This window comes from Rousettus aegyptiacus, unplaced genomic scaffold, assembly GCF_014176215.1.
Source record: "Rousettus aegyptiacus isolate mRouAeg1 unplaced genomic scaffold, mRouAeg1.p scaffold_m13_p_5, whole genome shotgun sequence".
NCBI classification, from domain to species: domain Eukaryota; kingdom Metazoa; phylum Chordata; class Mammalia; order Chiroptera; family Pteropodidae; genus Rousettus; species Rousettus aegyptiacus.
Genome location: NW_023416308.1, coordinates 68365339 through 68384003, shown reverse-complemented (window position 1 = coordinate 68384003; position 18665 = coordinate 68365339). Strand labels below are relative to the sequence as shown.

General features: G+C 33.9%; 1 protein-coding gene across 27 annotated transcripts in view; it reads right to left on the bottom strand.

Annotated features, from left to right (window-relative positions):
• The window catches only part of DLG2 (discs large MAGUK scaffold protein 2), a 1668408-nt gene that overhangs the window by 420125 nt on the left and 1229618 nt on the right, over positions 1–18665 (bottom strand). For all 27 annotated transcript variants that reach the window (XM_036221811.1, XM_036221806.1, XM_036221807.1 and 24 more), the window contains one exon: positions 6351–6487. In XM_036221811.1, coding sequence (XP_036077704.1) covers positions 6351–6487 — 137 coding nt within the window. The remainder of the gene's footprint in view (positions 1–6350; positions 6488–18665) is intronic.

Genomic DNA, 18665 nt, shown 5'->3' with positions numbered 1-18665 from the left:
AGTAACTCACTGGGTTCAGGAAGAAATATTTGAAATTCTATTAATATTTATCATGCTGATCTTCTATTTTTGTGTATGTTTTAAAATGTGCATAATATATTAGCATAGTGATATATGTATGCAATTTTAAGTAGAGAAATATACATATATTAAAGGCAACTTTTGTGTTTTACTGAAGGCGTATGTTATTAAAAGAATTTTAAAATCACTTCTCTGTAGTAGGCATGAATATATAACTATGAGCAAATTTATAAACAGGGTCATTAAACTGTATATAAGCAAGAAAAAAACAATACAATGGAAGGCTTTAACCCTTATGTAAAATGTCACTGCAATTGCATTGCATTGGAATTTTATTACATTTGAGAGAGATTAGAAGGAAGTCCAAGAAATAATTACCCAGATTTTTTCTTTTCCCCCCTCATATGTCAGAAGTAACTCTAACTGGAAGGAACAGAGTTTAAAGAGTGAACTATTTGAAAATGCTTTTCAGCTCATTGCTGGAAATTGCCACATGATGCAATACTGGGTTGATGGAAGGAGTGTCACCACTAACATCAGCCTCAGGAGAAGCAGAGGAGCAGCAGCAGAGCAGGCAAGGAGATGATTAGGTGAAGGTAGAGCTATGGTTCTCAACCTGGCTGCACATTAGAATCATTTAGAAAACTTAAAAAAAAAATTAAAAATGGAGTATGGCTCCTACCTCAGAGATTCTGTTTAGATTATTCAGGGTTGATTGAGGCCTGGGGAGCCACAGTGTTCAAAAACTTACCACTAGATTCAAATGTGTAACCAGAATTGAGAACCAGAGAGGTTGAGTAAACTGGTGAAAGGAGTGTGGCTTTAGGACATGGATATTAGGTCTGAATCTAATGTCACAATTTACTTGTTACATAATATTGGAAGTTCTTTTGTCATTTCTGATTTTCAACTTTATTTTATGGAAAATAAGAATAATTGTAATGATTGGCCTATCCGCCTCTCAAGTGTTGGAATGAGGACTCTTTTGGATGCTACTGTAGGTAAAAATTATTTTAAAGATAGAAGCAGAGAGAACACAGCTTTTGGTTCTCATCGAAAGCTGGTCTAACCAATGCAAGTGCTTTAAAGGCCTGTCCATTATTCAGATAATTTCTATATTTGCATTGTCTTCGAGATGATTTCTTATTATTGTTATTTGGATGAAACTAGGCAATTTTGTTAATGTACCAAAAATAATAATTTAGGTCCTCACAACTAATACTCATTCAGAAACTGTATTGTTTCCATCTACATTCCCTAAATCTATTTACTGTCCTTATGATAGGATATTAATTTTGGAATAAAAATCAACACATCCTTGAGTATACTCCACTGAACAATAGTTTTAGGTGTTTCATAAGCATTACTTTAGGAAAAGGGTTCTATAATAATATACATTTGAAAATTATAGTATTAATCAAAGTGAAGTTAGTTCCTTGACAGCAGGATCTCATAGACCCTTTAATACGGTAAAGTTCATTGGGAATCTATGGGAGAGATGAGTTACAGGTTGCAGAATTTCCCAAACTTATTTGACCACAGGTATTCTTCATGTGACACAGTCAGTAATGAGACTAATATTTTAAAATACATTCGGGAAACACTGATCTAAGGCAATGCTTTCAAGGTAGAGACCAACACAGAATACCTAATGTGTATAGGACTTGCCCAAGGTCAATTTGATAGAGTTACTGCTAGCTGCCTGGGACTTAACTTCAGTTATTCTGAGTCCATTGTCTTTCCATTCTACTTCAAAGCCTATGTTACCCCTTTTTCCTGTCTACTGCTTACCCTTAAGAAAACAAAATAAAACAAAATAAGAAACACCCCCAAACGAACAAAATCCATAACCATACAGACTTATTTTCTTTAAAAGAAAATTCTCTCATGAACAGTTTTTTTTCAAATGTCAAGCCAGGGTTATGGAAGAAAAGAGACTAAGATTATAAAGTTTAAATCATAGTGTGACAAGAGGCTTTTACAATTAATAGCTCATGTTATCCCTATAGAGAAGATAATAGATGACCCGAGATTAAAAGTTTCTGGTATTATGTAGAAAAAGATAAAGAAAATCATATTTCTATAATATATGAGTCTCTATGTGCCTCCTTGGTAGGGCTTAATAAAAACTGGTGTGTAAAAATATATGAAAAACTTTGAAAATTATCAATACTATCAACTTCTGACTATCTGAGCCATGAAGTTTAAGGCCAAGATGGAACCTATTCAGTCTGAGATTATGACTTTAAGCTATTGGTCTAATCTACAAAGATCAGATGTCACTGTCATTTGACAAAATAAAACAACATTTTAGTGCATAATAAATGCCAAGTAGCTGGAAAAAATTTAAAAGTATTATTTTCATAAAGAGAGCATATGCTATGCATCTGGGTGACCCACGAAACATCAGAGAGGTCTGACAAAACCATCTTATTTGAAACGTGAAGAGGCTTATTGCAAAGGTGACAGACAGGAAAACTTTTTCTTATAGTAGAATAAATGTAAAGGTCAGATGGGGGAATAACATTCTAAGGAATCAAAAAAAGTTTTGTTAAAAAGATAATCTATTTTAACAAAAGACAAATGGATATGTGATAAAATTAACTGTAAGAATTAGAGAAAGCATGCAAAACATCTCAAAAGACTGAACAGTGGAGAAATGGCAAGATATAACTGTTTGATCAAATGTGAGAGTAATTAATATTCACCTTTCCAAGGGGCAGAGCTATGAATAAAGAAAGAAATGTATAGGGAAAATATTCTGATATAATTTTAAGGAAAAAATTGCTAATGATTGTTAGTATCTAATAGGTAGCTTTATAGGAGGTATTAAGTTCTCCATCCTTAGAGTATCTTAGGAGGGGTGAGACTACTTCCTACTCTTCTGTGGGATTCTGATGTATCAAATGAGAGTTGGAATAAGATAATATCTAAGATAGAAACTTTTCAATCCAGAGATATAAGAAATTGGGAGACTTCCTGATGTTTAGAGATCCAGCCACAAAAGTCTAAAGAAATTAATGAAAGTTCATTTTAGATCAGTTTACTTATAGAACTATGAATGAATAATATATGGGCAAATTTTTCCTAGGAAGTGAGAGAAGTGAGTGATGCAAATTGATTTAGAAAGAAGAAGAGCTATTTAGAGAAACATATAGAGTATTGTACAGGTGGTATATCACAGAATCTAAATAATTTGCACTTCTTTTGAGGGAGGAGAGTAAAGAGGAGGAAGGTAAAGAAGTCTTGAGTGTAGGGTAGTAAAAGGAAGAAGAGGTAGAAAGAAATGACAGAAGGAGAGCATTGATAAATATTTTTGAGGTAAAGCAAGATAATTGGTCTTTGGGGTGGCTTCCATGATATTTTTTTCTTTTATTTTCTCCCTCAGAGTCATTTTTCTTTCAGAATGTTATAAAGTGAATCATTTTCTTTCATTTCCAAATTCAGCTTGGCAGTTGCCTTGGAAGTACTAATTATGTTTTCCTTACATAAGAGAGGAGAGACCTATTATTGTTGAAGGTTCATTTTTTAAAAACTATTCTTTAAAACTCAAAACAGTTAAGGATTATGTCACAGCTATTTTTGAAATCATTATATCTACAATGAATATCAAGAAAATGGTAATAAAAATAGCATGATGCCTGCAAAATCCTTTGACAGAATTATTTAGACTGATTTTTTTTAAATTTGAAAATAAAGCTAAAAATTTGAACAGAATCTCAAGAAATTGGCACACAATATCTAGCATATTACAATAGCAGCGGTTAAAAAAATACCAGAAGAGTTACCTACAACCAAACTCCTACAGAACAATGAGTCACAGGTCAGATCAGTCACTATCTATGACAGTCATTACTTTAGAATGAAACTGTCCTCTTTATTTCAATTTAGCACTATGGATATCTCAGTTTATTTTATTCCTAAGTCAATAAACAATAAAGTTTATATTCTTGAAATGAAGTTGTTAGGACTTATACTGTCCAAACACTTTTCTGGATCAGAAGATACATCTTCAGAAGAATCAACTTTTACATGAAAGGCAAAAAAATAAAAAATAAAACCAGCAAGCAAAAAAAATAATATCTGAAGAATAAAAATGGTAGTTCTATTATACAGCATAGTGCCTCTAGTGAACAATAGTGTTTTGTGTACTTAAAATTTGCTGAGGGTAGATTTTATGTTAAGTGTTCTTAGCATGTACACACAAAATAAATAAATAGTAATAATAATAAGAAGAAGAAGTAGAAGAAGAAGAAGGATGGGAAAAAACTGGGAGGTGATGGATATATTTATGGCCTTAATGGTGGCCATGGCTTCATGGGTATATACTTATCCACAAACTCATGGAGTTATATACATTAAATACATAGAGTTTTTTTTTTTTTTTTTTTACCTATAAACCATACTCAATAAAGTGGTTTAAAAAGAAAAGAATATAAAGTGGTAGTGACTTCAGGTGGTAAAGAAACCGAAACCTCTTAGTGCAACTCTGACTGAAGTCATGAATGCCACATTTTTTTGCCCATCCAGTTTGACCATACATTTTCTCCTGATGGAATTCCTTCCTGAGCAGTGGCTACTGCCTGGGGCATGGTAGGTGCTCAACACATTACTTGTTAAATAAAGGTATTAGTGAATGACTATAGGATAACTAAAGGAAAGAAGGAAATAATTGACCGACAAATTCTAGGAAACAAATGCAAAGACTGTGCTCAGTGGTACACGCATGGATGTAAGCCAGTTGCCTGGATTTGAAACCTGGTTCTGTACATCGTTAACCATATGACCATAGACAAGTTAGTAAATCTCTCTATGTCTCAGTTTCCTTTTTCTTACATAAAGTAGGCCATTGTGAGAAATCTGTTACATTACAGAAAAGCACTTTTAAAAGTACAAGGAAAATAGTAAATGCCAAATAAATGTTCATTATCAAGAATATTATAAAGGTCTTATCTAGATAATTCAATATAAAGGTCATTGACAACTCTGAAATTAGACTAGTGGAACCAAAGATAAGCTATCTAGAGAATAGAAGTGGGCACAATGAACTTTGAGGTTTAACCCACAAAAGTGTCACATGTCCTAGAAATTGCTATTCCATTGAAAATGTATAGATTCTTCTCAAACACCACTTATGAAAGTGCTGGAGATAATGGCACCTTGCAGATATAGATTACAAGGCTCTACTTTATAAGGGCAGACATATGACTAGATATGACTAGATATCTTCCTTAAGAGCTATCTATCTTCTATTAATTTTCAGTGTTTGATTATTATCCTGTAGATTTGGTATAAATAGTAAATGGAGATGAAGCAGTGTTATTAAATACAATCCCAAATGTTTTATTGCTTATAATTGCCTTATTTTGCTTTAGTTTATCATATCATTCCACAGCTCAGAAAGGGAGGCCAAGAGTTGGTGTCAATCATTTCTAGGGCTCCTGAAGCATGTGGGCAGATAAAATAGCTGTAGTAATCCTGTCTGAAGAGAGAAGAGGGAGGGATCCATTTATACATGTGACTGAACTCAGATTAAGAATTCTTGGAAGTTAGGGACTGCCTCTACCCTGATTGACCAAAGGACCAAACAGAGACATAGAAATGTACATATCAATAAACCAGATAGTATTCCCTTTGTTAACAAAGCCCACCTCTCTAGCAGTCTGGCTTTAGCAGTCTCTCTGGCTAATAGGCGATGAATTACATTGGAAGAACAACAGATAATCTCTGCGCTTTGTGGATATATGTAAACTGGTGAAAACTGAGATTTCTGTTTTTAAAATGTCAACATATCAGATACAATTATACTTGTACTTTTGAGCTTTCTTACCACAAAATCTGTTCTCCCTTCTTTTCTATTACTACTCATGGTCACTGCTATGACTGAATTGGGCCCCTTCTCCATAAATTTATATGTTGAAGTTCTGTCCCCCAATACCACTGTATTTACAGATAGGGTATTTAGGAGGTAATTAAGGTTATAATTCAATGAGTTAAGGGTGGGGCTCTAATCAAATAAAACTGGAGCCTTTATAAGAAGAGAAAGAGTTCTCTCTCAGCATAAGCACAGAGAAAAGGTCATGTGAAGATACAGAAAGAAGATGGTCACTTGCCAGCCATGAAGAGAGACCTCAACAGAAACTAAATGGGCCAAAACCTTGATCTTGAACTTTCCAGCTTCCAGGACTGTGAGAAAATAATACTTTTGTTGTTTTAGCCACGTAGTCTGTGCTGTTTGGTTACAGCAGCTTGTACCAACTAAGACAGTCACATGCTGGGAAACAAAAGTTTCATAAATAAACACGTTGTTTTGCTTGAATCACACTCACCATTAGTAGTCTGTCTCCTACTTGCAACCTTCCATCCTTTTGTGCAGCTCCTCCATCTATAATTTTAGTTACATAAATGCTGTTGTCTCCAGGAATGTGTTGGTTCCCCACACCTCCTGCAATACTGAAGCCTAAACCTGAGGGGAGAAACAGGAAAAAGCCTATTAGCCATATTTCAACAATCTAAGAAAATTAATCCTCAATTCATTTTAACATTAATAAATAACAGCAATGATTCTACTTGGATTGTTTTTGTTCTTTAATTGTTTGAAGGCTTGTTGATTAATGCCAATGAGACAAAACTCATGAGGCCATTAGTTTTGTTTTCTTTCATGACCGAACACCTAAGTATTCTTCCTTAGCTAATCAATTCACAATAGGTGACTGACCAGAATAGGGATCAGCCAAAAAAGGTGGAAGGACCCCAGGAACAGTCTTGCGCATGTTAAATCTATGGGCTCATCTTGACTGTTGTCATTACTCTAGCACAGAGAACAGAAGTATTGCCATTCACTGAGTTTAGACCTAGATACTCTTGAGATTTCAGAATGAAAAGCACGACTGTTAGAAAATTCAACAAATTCTGAAACAAAAGCCCGAGAAAGATCCACTGAGCATTTAAGTAATAATTTCAGAGAGAAGATAAGGAAAAGAAGCTAGATACTTGCCATTCCTGTTTTCTTTTCTGAACATCTTGTCATATTTTCACACTTCCTGGCATTTAATTGTTATTAACTGATAGTGAGGTTTGTCATACAGAAAAAATTATCCCTATACACATTCTAAAGAATAAAGAAATAGATTATATACTTTGACTTTAAAATTCTTATAACAAACCACAGACTATTAATTCATTTTAAACATGGCAATTTTCTATTTTGAGAGATAAATTTTACTGTACTATGACTTGTAAAACTTTTATTTATATAAAAATATGGAATGATAACAAGAATAAAGTTATTAAGTCATTATGAGGCTTTTAAAATAATGACTTAGAATCTTTAAAGGTATAAGAATAAAAGAAAATCCTTTTGAGAATATGATTAAATGTACATTTAATGTAGCATATATTTTCATTGCATTTTAAAATTATAATGACAATTAACATGCAAATTACTCAGAAAGATATGTTACTAAAAACAGAAAATTTCTGTAAATGGCTTAAGAAAAAAAATTTAAACCACATACTTAGTCACATAATTAAAAAAAAAAAACACCTGTTTTATCGTAAAACAATCACAAAAATTTTTGGCATTTTATACAACGATAATGAAAAACACTTTAAAAAATAGTCCATTTCACTATGCTTTTATTGAATAGACATTGAGAAGGGCTATGTACTTTTAAGATGGCATGAATGGTCAGTTAATGGAAAAATAATGGCATAGAAATTTAAAAGTAACACCTTTGAAATTATATTTTAAATGACTTTTTTTGTTAAATTATAAGTTTTTAAAAATAAATGGAAAATAGATTTAAATTGATGAGGCAATTAAAATAAGTGTTATCTAGTTTCTTACTAAAGTAGGTAATTAATCTTTATTGATGCTTTGACTTCCATAGGTCTATATTTGTATTTCTTTGCTTCAGACTAAAAAAAATTATCAAGCAAAGATGACTAAGAATAAATAAAATGTTCCCGATTTTCTTTTCCTATGAAATTTAAAGTACATATCAGCTCATGTTTTCTAAAACTATAACTTTATATTTATATAGGATTATAGAGAATTAAAAAAATATATTTATAAAAGTCTCATAGCCACATGCTAGGATCAATATACAGTACTTATAATAGTACAGAAGTCATTCTAAGAAAAGGTTACATTCACTATGTCAATAGTAAATGCCATAGGCAGTCTGTGTTACAGAAGAGCTAAGGAAACAACTTACCACCTCAAACAAGGCTAAGTCCAACAAAGTAGTAACTATGTAGTTGACATTTGAAGTTAAAGATTGTACCAAGACAATGAAATCACTATTAATATTGTAGAAAAAAACGTATCACTAAAAAGGATATAAATTTGGGGGGAGGGGAGTAGGCTTAATAACTTTTTTTTAACTGGTGACTCTGCTCAAGGTGAAGCAAAATATTTTTAGTAAGATCGAGATAATGTCTCTGAAGGTACAAAACCAAAACATTTTCCTGATTTCTCTTACTTTGATGAAACATGAATACATTTAAAAATAATCAACATTTAATCAACACTCAACCATATTCCAAATATTTAATTCCACATAAGTAAATGTGTAACTTATGTCTACATCCAGAATACGAGTTCGTTTATATGTGGGAGTATCCATCTGTGTTATAAGATTGAATCTGTCCCCATTCATTCATTAATTCATTCATTTGCTAACTGACTCATATATCTGTTCATTCCACAAATATCTCTGAGTATATCTATGTATCGTTGCTATAGACCTGGCCAACATAATGTAAAGGAATGGATTGACCAGAAACACTGGAAATAATGTTTCATGAGTGGATTTGTATGAGTGACTGTGGTTGAACCTAACTGAAGCAATATTCTAAACTCAGAGGATTCCAGTAATTTTTGGAGGACTACTCTAGAAGACAAATGTGGGCTAGGGCTACTGAGCAAAATGAGCAAATCTAAATGATCGGTCTGGAGGCAATGAGTGTTTTTTTGCATATACTGTTACAGCTGGGCAAGCTGTCTACATTATAGAGCCATTCCCTTCACTCGTTTGCTAATATTCCCCTCCTTCAGTCCATTCTAGACACACTTTCAGGCTTGATAACTCTAGAACATGCCAGACACGCTTCTACCTTAGGCCATTTACTCTAGCTATTCCCTTTGCCTGGAAAACACTTCCTTCAGAGCTTTGTTCAAATTTGAATTGCTCTGAAAGCCTGAAACTGACCTCCTTATTTAATGCTGCCACCTAAACATATACCCCATTTCCTTATCCTGTTCTACTTTTCATTTTGCCTTAGCATTTATTACCTTGTAATATACTACATAAGTGGTATATGTATTTTATTTTATTTTTCTTTCTCCTTGGTGAAAATATAAACTTCATGATGACAAGGATTTTTGTATGTTTTATTTTATGCAATAGAACAAGGCCAGCTATATACAATAGTACTCCCTTATCCATGGTTTGGTTTTCCATGGTTTCAGTTATCCATGGTCAACCATGTATAAATATTAATTGAAAAATCCTAGAACTAAATAATTCATAAGTTTTAAATTGTGCACCATTCTGAATAGCATGATGAAATCTCACAGTATCCACTCCATTCCACCTGGGACATAAATCACCCCTCTATCCAACGTATCCATGCTGTACATATAGTACAGTAAGATATTATGAGAGAGAGAGATCACATTTACATAACTTTTGTAACAGGATATCATTATAATTCTGTTTTATTATTGTTACTGTCAATCTTTTACTGTGGTAAATTTATAAATTAAACTTTCTCATAGGAATGTATCTACATGGAAAAGCATAGTATATATATGAACATAGATATACTTTAATGAGAAAATAAGTGTATTTACATTCTAGAGTAATTGGTACATAATAGATGCTTGATGAATAAAAATTCTTTGCTCTTAATAAGCTCTCAAGTTGTTTTGCAAAAGACATACCTAAATACATTGACATGATTCAACTGGCTTGGATGAGTTCTGTAATGGTACTGGTGTTATGTGAGCCCAGAGGGGAGCATGACTGACTGAGAGGAACTGGGGAAGAATTAACAAAAGTTTTAGCACCTAGGCTGGTACTTGAAGGTTAAGTTAGAACTGATAAAAGAGAATGCACCTTTAAACCAAAAACATACTCTGGATTCCAGAGTGACTAAATGACTGAGTCAGCAGCCCTGACTTAGGTTACACAATGCTCATAAAATCCCACCTCTACTGGGCTAGAAATTAAGACAGAGAATCCTGGCAAATATTCAAAATAAGTATTTATGATGAGATAAGCTAGCATGACCTCTAACAGAATAAATAGAATAATACTAATAAAGATTGGACTAAGGAACACTGAAAATAGCAAAAACACTGACTTTGGGAAGTGACCAATTTATATAATTGGTCATTATTTTGAAAAGAAGCATCCAGGATAGTCCTGGATCATCAATTATAAAATAAACTCAGTGAAAAGAGTTTGTAGGTCTCACCATAAACCTTGACTCTATGAAGAATAATACTAAACATGCCTATGTGTGCCAATAATAAACAAAGTTGACACAGGGAAAATATGAGTATTATAATCACAGAAGGAAGTAAAAATCGGTGTATATTTCAGTACTCCAGTAAAGGGGAAAAAAGCATGTAAAATTTAAACACCTAATTCCCTAAGCAATTAAAAAATGATCTGTTTGACAAACATGTGATGTGCAAACAGAATTTCAGTTTTCATCTATTGAATCAAACTGGGTTCCTCTTTTCGTATTTCTTGCATCTACCCAAAATGCAGCTCTTCACTTTAACATAGGAGATGTACACATAGGGAAAGAAATGTCTGAGCCTTGTTAAAACCTTTAATTTAACCTTTTTCCACACAAAATCTTTTCCTCATCCTATAAAAAAATAACATGAAGGATATAATTCACCCTTTTCCCTTGCTGCCTGCCTACGCTGAGGAGGAGGTGTCAGTGAGAGGTGGGGGACTGAAAGCAGAAGTCTTGGCAACATAGACTGATACTGTGCTGGAGAAGCTCAGAATAAAAACTCAAATGCTTAAAAGAGTCATATGATTACAATGTACCCATATATTCATTGTGGGTGTAGAGAACGAAGCCCCAGGATGTCTTATTACCATTCAATAACTTGGTTCAACTTTATTTATGTGACTTGACTGATAGAGCACTCTTAGGCCTTCTCCGAACAATTCGGTATTATTAAGCAGACTGTTTTTGTCAGTTTATCTAGGATCTGCTAGGTAAGATGTTTACTGCTTTATAGAAAACATTAGTGGTATTCTGCGCATTCTGACTACACGTTTTTATTAAAGGAAACACAGAATCTGTCTTGAACCTTGACTGGCCCTCTCTAAGAAAACAACCACACACACAGGCAATTTAACTTCTGAATGTGCATGTATTTCAGTTAAAAAACAAAACAAAACTTTACCCATGGGTCTGGTCTACACAGATAACAGACTATTTCACATCTCTTCCCCTTTAGAAAGAAAACTTTGCTTAAATAAATACCAGAAATGCACCTTTCATTTCAATTTGAGAGATTAATTAATCTCATTGGGCACTGTAGGTATGGTTAATTAAAAGCCAAAGCTTCTCTGTATTCTCCCTGGGTTCAAAAGACAAGGTTTTGAGTTGAAGAAAGTGGTTCTGTTTAAAATTCCCCAGGCACTGGCTAGGCATGCTCAATACTCCTTAAGAATGTCTTACAGATCACCTAATTAATTTACCAACAGTCATTGTCCCCAACTTCTTCTCTGTGTACTTTATAATGCCTACTCATACTTCAGCAAATCTCTTTAATGCCCATTTTATTGTGAAAAGTCCCTATGCCTATACCTATCCTTTCTGTTTTCCCTTTGTTCAAAGGAATAGGCATCTTTCCTCTTCTCTAAACCTAAATCTTCCTCTCCACTTTCAGACTTTATCATTATTCCTTCTTTTTCCCCACCAGAATATTTAGTCTCTTATCATTGATGCTTTTATCCTCTTCTGGCTTTGACCATGCCTCTGTCCTATCCTGAAAAAATCTCTTGAACTTGCTATAGTCATCTTACTATTATAAGCTGAAGATTTTAATCAGTGACCTATAGTTACTAATTCTGTTTCCTTATCATACACACCCTTCTCAGTCTCATCCATCTCATTTCGTATACCACAGTCTATTCCCATGATATCTATTATGGGTTAAATTATGTCCCTTCAAAAGATATGCTAAAGTCCTAAGCTGTGGTACCTCTGAATATGACTTTATTTGGAAATATAGTCTTTGCGGATATAATCAATTTAAAATGAGGTTCTACTGGATTAGTGTGGGCCCTAATCCAATAATTGATGACCCTGTAAGAAGAAAAAATTTAGACAAAGAAACACGCACACAGGGAAGAATGCATGTGATGACAGAGGCAGAGATCGGGATGATACATCTGCAAACCAAGGAATACCAAAGATTGCCAGAAACCACCAAAATCTAGGAGAGAGACATGAAACAAATCCTCCTTCAGACTCCTCTAGAAGGACTCAATCTTGCTGATACCTAGGTCACAGACTTCCAGGCTCCAGTACTGTAGGAAAATAAATTTCTGTTGTTTTAAGCCATTGAGTTTATGGTCATTTGTTATGGCAGCATCAGGAATACAGCATTTAATACAACATTTAATTCTTATGGTCTGAGTGGTTGTTCATATATCTAGCTTTTGCTTTCAAATGGAAATCATTCTCTTGTGGAAAATCCATTTTCATAGTTTCATATATATAAATGTCATCCTCTCCCATAATGGAGATGAATGAGGTAATTGCAAACAAGTTCCAATAAGCAAGGAGCCCAGCCAGACATTCAGATCTTCTTCCAGAAGGCCTGAAAATTTCTATGGGCCTTTGCTCATTCTGTGTTACTGATTACTTTTACATTCCTACCCTCATAACATTACACTGCCTTGCTCCTTCTCTTATTTCTCTTACTACTTCTCGCTTCATTTTATAGCTCTAAAACTATGGTTTGCAGAATGTGTTTCTCACCCTAATGGCACTAGCATCATGTGGGAGCTTGTTAGAAATGCAAATTTTAGGGCACATGCCAGATGATCCTGAATCAGAAACTCTAGGGATGCATGCTAAATTTGATGACCGCTTCTCTTGAATAATAGTTATTCGCCAAGGCACACTCCATAGAATCCTATTCTCTCCATAATCTCTTGTGGAGAATCCATTTCCATAGTTTCAATTACCACTGCTCTGTTGATAAGTGCCCAAACTTCTTGTGGCTTCAAAGTTCTTTTGGGTTTGACTTGTCATCTTAAATTCATAAGTTTGAAAGAATATAATCATTACTTCTCTTCAAAACTGGCTTCCTTTCCTGTCTTCTGTCTTTTCCAACTAGATTAATATTTCAGATTAAATTGGAAGTGTTTTGAGTTTGCCATTGCACTTAAACGTCACTGAATCCCAGGGCTTATTATGATACTTGGCACAGAGCTGCTAGACAATGTTGTAATATAGTATAATATAGTACTTGTTATGTTTTATCAGAAGCCTCAGAGTATATATTTAAATATAATTATATTACTCCTCTCCACTGCTACTTCACTAAATCAAGTGCTTATCCAATCATGCCCGCTTTATTGTAAAAGGATCACGATTTGTATTCCCTAATTTCGGTTTTTCCCTGATTCTCCAACCCATTCTGAAAATATATTTCAGGTTATTTTCCCCCTAAAATTCTATTTTCATTATGTTGCTCTATCACTTATTACTTAAAATTGTCCATCACTGTTCATTCTACATGTCCTCATTATTCCTTACTTCTTTGCTACTAAACTTCCTCCAGGCAAGCTGATCTTGTGGTGTTTTATTATCCTCTTATACCCGCTCCCCACATATGAAATGCCTACACCACTTTAAGTTTCAAAACCACGCAAGTCTTTGCCAACTTTAACCTACTATGGTTGAACTCCAGTAGAAGCAATGATTTGTATCTGCCTTTCCACTGCTATTTAAATAGAATAAGTTAATTCATTCAACAAATATTCACTACCCATGTACCAAGTACTGACCTAAACTTGGTGGTTAAATCAATGAATTAGAGATCTGTTGTTCTTTTCTAGTGGAGAGTAAGATAAAAAAAAAAAAAAAAGTGATAATCAGTGTGGTAAGTGTTGATAGGACAGAGACAGGGCCTATGAGAACACATAGGTGGGCTGCTTCTTTTAGGTTGGGGAGGGATGTCATGGAAGGCTAACTGTAGGTCCTAATATCCAAGGACCTGGAAGATGAATGAGAACCAGGAAAAAGAAGGGAGTAGGATAAGAACTCCTCATAAAGGGAAACATGCGTTTCAAAGATCCAGAATTGAGAAACTGAAAATATTTCAGGTGAAAGCAAGTAGTCTTAGGCAGAATAAATGTTTCATGAGGAGAGAAACCATATCTTTTGTACTCATCAACTTAGTTTCTGATACTATGTTTAAGAAATATTTTGGGATAAATGAATAAATAGAGGTAAGAGGATACTTTCTCCACTGAATTAGAAGGGAAGGAGAAAAGGATACTGTAGATCAAGTTTATGAATATAGGTTCAATGTCAGGATACTAAATGAGTTTTCATCTCCAATTTACTCTGATAACAGGAAAGTGTGGTCATCAGGAAAGAATGAGGAAAATAGTGAGGTCAGAGATTTGAGGAAATTCCAGAAGTTTTTAAGTAGCTATTAGAAGAGATCATTAATTAGAGAAATGAAGAAAAGTTACAAGAACTGTTGACTGTCTGTCTAGTTAGGGTTTAGTGACTATTACTATTCCAGTTATTTTTTTTCCTTCAGGAATTCTCAGCAGTTTGGGTAGAAGCACAGAATGTGTAAAAAGTTAGATTAAATCACTTCATAAATTAATCTTTTATGTGCATATATCTTCTTTCATTAATAAAATTATATGCTCCTAGAAAGTAGGGGTTGCATAACATAGACCAGTTGAGCACAGTGCTGGAATACTGTAATTATTCAATAAACATTTGCAGAATGAATTAATGATTGATTTGTTCAAAGACCAAATAACCACATGGCACAGGCATACTTTTAAATGTCAACCATTCCACAGTAAAAGAGATGTGTGTACTTTAGCTGACTGCTTTAGAAGGAATAATAATGCTTTTATTTATGTTCTTCAGGAGTATTATGAATAAAAAAGATACTCTCAAACTAATTTTTAAAATTAATTAATGAATTAAATAAAGATCACTACTTTAATGAACTGTGCAATAAAGAACCCAGGCTGGTAAATAATGTGGTGAATTCATTCTTTCATTAAAAAACATTCAGTTCCAGGCTATATTAGTTTTATAGTGCTGCTGGAATAAACTGCCACAAACTGGGTGACTTACACAATAGAAATTTATTATCCGATCATTCTGGAGGCTGGAAGTCCAGTGCAAGTCATCAGCAGTGGCACTTCTTTCTGAGAGCTGTGAAGGAAAACCTGTTCTAGGCCTCTTGACTAGCTTCTGGGGGTTGCTGGCAATCATTGGCATTCCTTGCTTTATAGATGCATTACCCCAAGTCTGCCTTAATCTTCACACGATGTTCTCCCTGGGTGTATGTACATCTCCGTGTCAGAATTCCCCATTTTTACGTGAATATCAGTCTTATTGGATTAGGCCCCATATTATTCACCACATCTTAAGCTGATCATCAGCGAAAACTCTATTTTCAATTAAGGTCATATTCACAGGTATTGGGAATTAAGACTTCAAAACCTTTTGGGGGGACACAATTCAATTCATGACACAGCTACTGGGAAAGATAAATATAAGTAGGGCACAGTTCTTGTCCTCAGACCTGGGTGGAAAGAATGACAAGTAAACAGTATAAGCCAGTGCTTTGGAAGAAAGGCAGATCGTAAGGTCAGGGAAAAGTTCTTGGAGACAGTGACAACTGAGCTGAGATTTGCTGAATGGCTAGAAGAAGAGAAGCAGCAAGAAATTCCAAGCAGAGAGACAGTAGCTTGTAAAAGGGTACACATAGCCTTGATCCTTGGTCAAAGGAGCGAATGGGGTTAGAAGGAGATACTAAGAACTGAAGTCAGAGAAATAGAGGCTCATAAAGGTCTAGAAGTAATGTGTTTAGGAGTTTGGACTTTATGTTAATGGGAAGTCTCTGAAGAGTTTCAAGTAGAGGAACGAGAAGATCAGATTTGGTCCCTCCCACTTTACCTCATTAGTGTTTGCTGTTGTTTAAAAAAATACATTAAATATTATTCTGTGTGGTTGGGAGGATATTCTATTTTTTTTTATCATAAAGCATTTTTTTTTGTTCCCACATTTTTGCCTTTTTTCTTCACTTATTAAATTGCTCATTAAAACTCACTTAGGGGAAACATTTTTTTCCCTCGATAATATGTTCATGATTTAGTTTGAGATATTAGCTTTTCCTGGTTTGTGCCTTCTCCTATTACCTGTTTGTCACAGCCTATTTATGAAACCAAACTTTATAATATAAAATTTAACATCAATAGGCATTTGTGATCTGCTAAGAATCTAAAGAGCTAATACTAAATTCATAAATTTGTTTATAAGCATATTATAATTCACCAAAGATTTCAAATGGGCATTTTCAGCAGATGTTTGGCTTCACTATTCTCTTAGTCATTATGGTGTTTCTTTGTAAAAGAGCTAATTGTAAAATCTGGATTCAGCTTGGGTCCTAAGAAAGAGTAAGAGTTCTGTAATTGAGATAATTACACAAGTACTTCTTTTTGCAAAGTCATTTTACTCATCCTGAAACAATGAAAGATGTACTGACTATGGCTCATATTTATAAAGTGTCTAACCAGTATTTCCAATATTTATTGTATAATTTCAGACATACCAAGGTATGCTATACTATGAACATATAGTAATCAAAGTGGTGTGGTACCGGCATAAAAATAAAAAGATCAATGGAACATGATAAAGAACCCAGAAATAAACTCAAGTATATACAGTCAACTAATATTTGACAAAGGAGCCAAGGTCACTCAATGAAGAAGACAGTCTTTTCATAATCATGTTGGAAAAATTTTGTATTTGTGGAGTTTCTAAATCCATGCCTTGGATAAAAAGAACAGATAATCTCGTCGTCTGTTTCACTTATCCAACTAGCTATTTTAGAATAATGTTGATGAAGTAATGACCATTGTTCCTGATGGTCTAGTACTCCACATGAAAATTACATCGTCTACTAGAAAACTCTTTAAATTGTTTCCTTAGGTACTGAGAAAAAGACCGCATTCATTCAGTGGTCTCTTCCACCTTGAAGAAGGAAGTTGATAATACTAGTAACGACAATGACTAAAATTTATTTAGTGTTTACTATGTGCCAGGCACTAGTCTAAGCACTTTAGCATTTTACATATTATCTTTCAGTCCTTTAAAAATGTCATTCCATTGGCCTCTGACCTCCACTGTTTCTGATGAGATGTCAGGAATGACTGTCATGGTCCTGAACGCAGTGTATTTTCCTTCTCTGGCTGCTTTTATTACTTTATCTGTGGTTCTCTTTAGTGTCTCTGTGTCCCTGTGTTCTGCTCCTATAGTTGTCTATTTTTGTTTGTTTGTTTGTTTGTACTTGGCCTGTTTGGAGTTTACCGAGCTCCTTGGATCTCTGTGCTCACATTTTTGATTAAATTTGAAAAAATTAATTTTTCTTTTCCTACTCATAATCTTTCTCCTCTCCTTATGGGACTACAGTTACACATATGTTAAACTGCTTAATATTGTCTTTATATAAGGCTCTGTTCATTTTATTCAGTCTTTTTTTCCTCTGTTCTATGTTTAAATTCTTAAGTTTGTAACACTAATAGTAATAATAAAACAAATATAATGCAACTAATTGGTCACCTTTTGAGGACTGATGATGGAGAATTAATTAATTATCTTGAGGACTGTGTAAATAATAGGAAAAAATCAGTTATCCTGCCTTTTCTATATGAAGTCTATAAAAATAATAGATGAGAGGTGCCCCTTAATAAAATAATTCCAGATAATAAATGAAAATGAATTGATAAAATTACAATATTATTATTTTCACCTCTTATGAAATAATATATTTACAAATGGAACATTAACACCTGCTAATATTAAAAAAGAGTAAAAATTAGTATTGTTTGCTTTCCTATAAAAGAGCATACCATCAGTTACGGTCTTGCCAAAGGAATCACACATGTGTCTGATTATACCTCTGAATCCAGCTGTCAATTTGTAGAAAATTCAGATAAGAGAAAGACATGTTGAACAATATCATAAGTATATCAGAGATGTGAACTGGAAATCTCAAAAGGTCAGATGGCTTGGGTTCTTCAGCTGATAAACTATAAGGAAAATAAAGTGATGGAGTGAGATTCTCTAGATGAAAAGAGACCATTAATCTAACAAAAAAAAAATGGACAAAACTAAAACAGAGTGTCTAAGGGTGCATTAAACTAATAAATGGGTGACAGAAACAAAGAAATGTAATGATGTGATAGCTATAACATTCAGCTTGGTAGTTACTTTAAGAAGTTGCTGAGGAGCTGTGATTACAATGAAGTATATACAGTGGCTGGCAAAATTCTAGTCTTGTTCCAGGTGGTGGTTACGGGATATTTTCTTTACAGTAATTACATAGAAAG